The following is a 6,552-nucleotide window of genomic DNA, read 5'->3' as shown; positions in this document are numbered from 1 at the left end:
CAATGACATGAGACAAAGTATATGTGAACTGCTGTATGAAAAGTGAATTTACTCTGTAAATCTTCACCCAAATCCTAATAAAAAAAAAAAAAAGAAAAGCTGACAGAATAAATATGTTTCACCTAGATTCAACAACTGTTACTATTTTGCTATGTCTGTTTTATCTATATGTACATGCATTTGTGTACAGGTAGATTTTTTTTTTTTTTTTGGCTGCACTGTTTGAAAATAAATTCACTTACCATGACATTTCAACCCTAAAGACTTCATCATGCATCTGCTAAAAATAAAGAAGACTATAACCACAAAATCATTCTAACTCCTAAGAAAATCAGCAATACCCTAACATCACCAATATCCAGTCAATTTTCAACTTCCCCAAAACATTCTTCGTATAGCTAATGTTCTAAAACCAGGATTCAAAGTTCATTTAACAAGGTTCAAAAAGTACGGCGTTTACTTATATTCCTTCAGCATCTTTTAATCTACAACAGTCCTCCACTTTTTTTATTCTTTCTCCATGACTAAGTTTTACAAGTGGCCAGAATACAGAATGTTTCATGTTAGTTTGTTTCTTAAACTTGTTTTTTTCTTTAAAATTTTTATTACGATGCTTCAAATATATACACAAAGTAAATAGAATAATGCATCCATATCAGTTAGCATCAATATTTATCAACCTCCAGTCATTCTTATTTCCCCTACCCTTCCTACCTATTCTCACATTTTTAAATTTGATCCTTTAGCACCCATATTTTCTATACACAGGAAGTTAGGTCTAAATATTCATGTAAAATGTTTCTGGAAAGATAGCTTAGTACATGACATCATGTACTTCATGCTGCATTATATCCAGAGGCATATAATATCCCTTTTTTCCACTATTATTGTTCCTGTTGATAGGTGCTGTTGAGGTGGTTCCAACTCATAACCACCCTCTGTACAACAGAACAAAACACTGCCCAGTCTTGTGCCACCCTCACAATTGTTGTGGTATTTGTGCCCAATGTCAAAGCCACTGTATCAGTCCATTTCAATGGTCTTCCTCTTTTTCACTGACCATCTACTTCACCAAGCATGATGTGCTTCTCCAGGGACTGGTCCCTCTTGATATCATGTCCAAAAAACATGAGACAAAGTCTTGCCATCCTCATTTCTAAAGAGCATCCTGGCTATACTTCTTCCAAGACAGATTTGTTCATTCTTGTGCTAGACCATGGTATATTCAATACTCTTCACCAACCCCATAATTCAAAGGCACCAATTCTTCCTCAGTCTTGCTTATTCATTGTCCAGCTTCCCCATATATATGAGCTGACTGAAATACCATGGCTTGGGTCAGGCGCAGCTTAGTCTTCAAAGTGACATCTTAGTTTTTAAACACTTTAAAGAGGTCTTTTGCATCACTATTAATGATGCTAATAATCATTTGGTTGAGGTGGACACTGACTGATACCTCTAATGTATAGATACATTTGTTCCCTCATAATCATCAAATAATCCATGGGGTGGTATCTTAGTGTCATCGTGATACACTTTCACCCAAGTGTTAGCATTCACTTACAATTCTTGCCTGAATCAATTACTGCACTCAAAAAACCCACTGCCACCAAGTTGATTCCGACTCATAGCGACCTCCACTGGGTCTCCATGGTAGGAAATCTTTAGGGAAATAGATTGCCCTGTCTTCCTTCTACAGAGTGGCTGGTGGGTTTGAACTGCTAACCTTCTAGTTAGCAGTCAAATGCCTTAGGCATTGTGCTACCAGAACTCCTTAATTACTACACTGGGGGTTACAAAATGGTGATTTTCTAATTCTACTATCCTTCTACATTTATTAGATGGCATTCTCTATACACAAGGGCTTTCCTTTATCAACTGAAGATGAACTGGATGTCCTCAGAAAAGGCAGAGCAAATGCTTAATTCTTTCTTTTAATTATCTATTTTTAGAATAAAGAGTTAGGTATAATGTTGTTGTTGTTGTGTACTGTTGAGTCGGCCCCAACTCATAGTGACCCCTCCTTGGGTTGCCAAGGCAGTATCACTACGGAAGTAGATTGCCCAACTTTCCTTCCAAGGAGTGGTGTAATGGTCAACTGCAATAGCAGTTTTGATTTTTTTTTTCCCCTTTCTCTAAGAATCACTATCAACGCATGATTTTTATTTATTCAATATTTTGCAATCAAGTGCAATCATCATGTTAAAATACTTTTGTACACAAGTATCTTGTAAATTTTTATTGACAATATTGTTGGTGTTGTTGTGTACCGTCGAGTCACACCTGACTCATAGTGACCCCTCCTTGGGTTTCCGAGGCAGTATCACTACGGAAGTAGGATTGCCCAACCTTCCTTCCGACAAAAGCAAATCCAATTACTAAAGGACAGAGTGCTTAAAGATTATAGTTAATTTGACAAAAAAGAAAAGTAATGAAATAAAAAATAAAATGAATTATTTTCCTACCCTGATCTTCACTCACTACATGTTAAAATGTATACCCAGCTGCTAGGATTATTATGCTATGTTTTTTATCATTTCCATTAAATTCTAATAAAAAAGTTTTATTTTTGAAAAAGTGTTAATTAATTCATCAAATTTAAATCAACTCACCTGTTGAACAGGACTGTCAACTGTAAATGCTTTATAAACAGCCAATGCCTGGCTTTTACTTCCTTTGCTCCAGATCACCATATTTCCAGCCACATAGAGCTCTTCATCATAGTCCACTTCTTCTCCAATTTCACTTACACCTTTCCTTAACTGCCAGCTTTCCTTAAAAAGCAACACATGTACTCTTTCTCAGTAATATGAGCAAGATTCATTAATTAAACAGCTATCCAGATGATAAATATCCTACTTCCCTTTACCTGTCAAATAAGGCTCAATCTAAGCCAGACTCAGGTTTGGTTTCACTGATAACTTAATGGTGGGTGGATATGTGTGTGCGCGTGTACATGCAAGGTTTATTTTACAGAATTTCATTAACAGGGATTTATTCAATAATTCTCTATATTGAATGTTATTTATTATACCCTTATACTACTCTATCAAAAATATAAATAAACCAAAATTATATCTTATCTAAAGATTTAAAAATGAAATCTTTTAATATGCTTGGGGCATTAAAAAGGTATATTAAGCATATGGGAAGGTGGTGGGGAAGAGGCAGTGATGTGCATGTGTGAAACACCAGGGAGCTTAATGCCCAATGCAGATCTGCTTCACAACATATATGTTGTTGTTGTTATGTGCCGTCGAGTTGGACCCGACTCATAGCAACCCCTCCTTGGGTTTCTAAGGCAGTATCACTATGGAAGTAGATTGCCCAATCTTCCTTCCAAGGAGTGGCTGGTGGGTTTGAACCGCCAGCCTTCTGGTTAGCAGTCAAGTGCCTTAGGCACTATGCTACCAGAGCTCCCCACAACATACATACACCTTCCCTTTTCCCACCCATCAAAATAAATGGAAGAGAATGAGTTTTATATACAGACTTTCTCTTCCTGAAATTCTGGTATCCTGGTGGTGTAGTGCCTAAGGCATTTGACTGCTAACCAGAAAGCTGGCGGTTCAAATGCACTAGCCATTTCTCGGAAGGAAGATTGGGCAATCTACTTCCCATAAGTCTCGGCAATCTACTTCCGATAAGGTCTCGGAAACCCAAGGAGGGGTCGCTATGAGTTGAATTGACTCAACGGCACTGAGTTCAATTTCTTTTTTTAAAGGGACATAAGAAAATATTAAAGAAAGGCAGCAGATTATGATTTTCTGACATACTTATATCCCATTTTTCTATTTAAGAGCTACTGTTCTTCTCCTCTAAAAACATGTGGATCTTTTGCATCAGGGACTATTCCTAATCTGTGCTATCCAGTCCCAAAATAATATGAAAGCCAGTCAGTACACACAAAATAAAGAGGAAAAGATTTTAAATGGAGCACAATCAGAATGCTGAGCTTGAGTCTCATCATAAAATCACAGTGGGTTATACATGTCAAAATAAACAGCCACAACACTGATAAAGTCAGTATTTTAGCCTTGACAGAAATACTGAATTTTAACCTCTACCCTAGAAGTAGCATTATACTACTCCCCTAATTATAATTAAGAGATCCTTAAATAATACTACCAAACCAAAACCAAACCCACTGCCATCAAGTTGCTTCTGACTCACAGAGACCCCCACTGGGTTTCCAAGGCTGTAAATCTTTATGAAAGCAGATTGCCACATCTTCCTCCCATGAAGCAGCCGGTGGGTTTGAACCACCTATCTTCTAGTTAGCAGCCAAATGCCTTACCCACTATGCCACCAGAGCTCCCTGATTAGATTACAACACTCTACAAAAGTACAATGGCAAATTTAATGGAACCTTGTGTTTCTCGTGGATTGTGACCTCCTGAAGGGATCCCACCAAACCGGCAGCACCATCAGAGGACCATAACTCAGAGGCTGGCTGCAGCTGGCGAAGCTGAAGGTTCAAAGCATTAGGATGGTGCTTGCAGTGGTCTCGACCAAAAGGAACAAATTCCTGCAAATCCCTGGCTGCAGTCATAATTGCCCTTTCTTCATAGAAGTTCGACATGGGTTCCAAATATCAACATTATTTCTGTATGAATTCAAACACATTCTAGTGAGCTTCTGGAGTCAAAATCAGGGCAAAAACACCATAAGAGTTAACAGTATCATCATCAATCCTTAAATGAGTATCAAAAATGCTATCACGTTTTACAAGTAACATAATATCAAAGGGCATTCCAGATCTGACTCTCTCACTGGTAGGTGCAGTTATGGTCATGTTTCAGTCACAGACTGACTGAAAAATAAGACAGCATTGTAGGGAACCACTGAGCTGAGACAAGTATTTATGTCCCACAACTATCCCATGCTGTTTCTATACTTCATATATGAATTACTGAGACAAGTTGTACCTTATAGTCCTACAACTGCATGGCTTCTTAACATTTGTCATTTCTGTTCAAATGCTAGAATGTCATTCAAAATGCACACCTAAAAGATCGATGGCATTGGAATCAGACAACAAAAAATACATTATTCAAATCCATCACCGATTGTACTACTACTTTCAGTTGACCAATCCACAAAGGATCTAATAAGCTATCAAAACGTCATCAGCAGTTTTGAAACCCCAATCTCACCTAAATATATAACTACACTCAATTTCAATTACTGGACCAAATCCAGGGAACCAAGGCATAAATAACTCTGGCCATGAAACAGATGGCTTATATCTGACGTGTAGCAGATGTAAGAGTCCTAGCTTTTAATTAGCATAATCTATTACAGTAGTTTATTACTACAAAAATTTGGATCAGCTATGGATGAAGACATGCCCCCTACCTCTCAAATACTTCCACATACAGTAATTTACAGCTGTTAAAATTCTGACAGTATATAATGTGGTATATAAGGTGGATGTCAGTTCTGTCTACAACAAAACCAAAAACCAAACTCACTGCCATCAAGTCAGATTCCACTCATAGTGACCCCTCCTTGGGTTTCCAAGGCGGTATCTCTATGGAGGGAGCTCTGGTAGCATAGTGGCTAAGACACCTGCCTGCTAACCAGACGGCTGGCGGTTCAAACCCACCAGCCACTCCTCGGAAGGAAGGTTGGGCAATCCTACTTCCGTAGTGATACTGCCTCGGAAACCCAAGGAGGGGTCGCTATGAGTCGGGTTTGACTCAACGGCACATAACAACAACAACATCTCTATGGAAGTAGATTGCCCAATCTTTCTTCTGAGGAGTGGCTGGTGGGTTTGAACCACCAGTCTTCTGATTAGCAGTCAAATGCCTTAGGCACTACACCACCAGAGCTCCCTGTCTACAACATGACTGCACTAAAACGGATTTCACAGCATCACATTTAAGCTGCAATCCTCAAACACAGAAATCAAAACTTCAGTGTTAGCACTGTAGACAACTCCTAGAAAGCATGTTTGAAACAGCTCACAATTAAGAGAATTTAATTAGATGTGACTTCACCTCCTCATCTCAGGTTTTTTGTTTTTTTTTTTTTGCATCAGCCATTTGTTTTCAGTCCTGCACAAACACCTCAAAGACTATGCAGGTGTTCTGCATTTTCCATAGGGTGTGAAGTTATTTCACTATGAATCAAACAGTAGCCCTGAGATTAGTTGACAGCACAAAACATCATACAAGTTCGTTTTTTCTCTACTGCTAGAAATCAATATTGAGAACATCTGAACTCTGGAGATAACTAAAATATTGCCTTATAAAAATTCTAAGAAAATAACAAAATGCAGCTGTTCTTACTATCTCCAACTCAACAGCATAACCAATAAAAAGAACTTGCAATTTGCTTATCCATATTTAATTGTGCAACTTTGTAATGTTCTTCTCTCACGACTGCTTAGAAAATTCCACAATTATTTTCACGGTACACTTTCCTTCTGAGATTAATGGGAAAATTTAATACTTTCACTGTACCCATAAATGTGTTTTTACTTGGCTGTGGCAACATAAAAAAACTAAACAAAAAAAGTACTCTATTAAGTTAACATATCAGAAA

The 6,552-nt window shown here is 37.9% G+C and overlaps 1 protein-coding gene across 1 annotated transcript in view; it reads right to left on the bottom strand.

The window, feature by feature from the left end:
• Positions 1-4,582, bottom strand: part of ANAPC1 (anaphase promoting complex subunit 1) — a 190,815-nt gene extending 186,233 nt beyond the window's left edge. Inside the window, exons 1-2 of the mRNA XM_007959412.2 lie at positions 4,370-4,582; positions 2,613-2,774 (exon numbers count right to left, since the gene is read on the bottom strand). Of these exons, the coding sequence (XP_007957603.1) occupies positions 2,613-2,774; positions 4,370-4,582 (375 nt within the window). The remainder of the gene's footprint in view (positions 1-2,612; positions 2,775-4,369) is intronic.
• Between the last annotated feature and the right edge of the window lie 1,970 nt (positions 4,583-6,552).

The sequence above is a fragment of the Orycteropus afer genome, unplaced genomic scaffold (assembly GCF_000298275.1).
Source record: "Orycteropus afer afer isolate SDZICR_OR568_19922 unplaced genomic scaffold, OryAfe1.0 scaffold00017, whole genome shotgun sequence".
NCBI classification, from domain to species: Eukaryota; Metazoa; Chordata; class Mammalia; order Tubulidentata; family Orycteropodidae; genus Orycteropus; species Orycteropus afer.
Note: the sequence above shows the minus strand (reverse complement) of the source record. Positions and strands in the feature narration are given on the sequence as shown.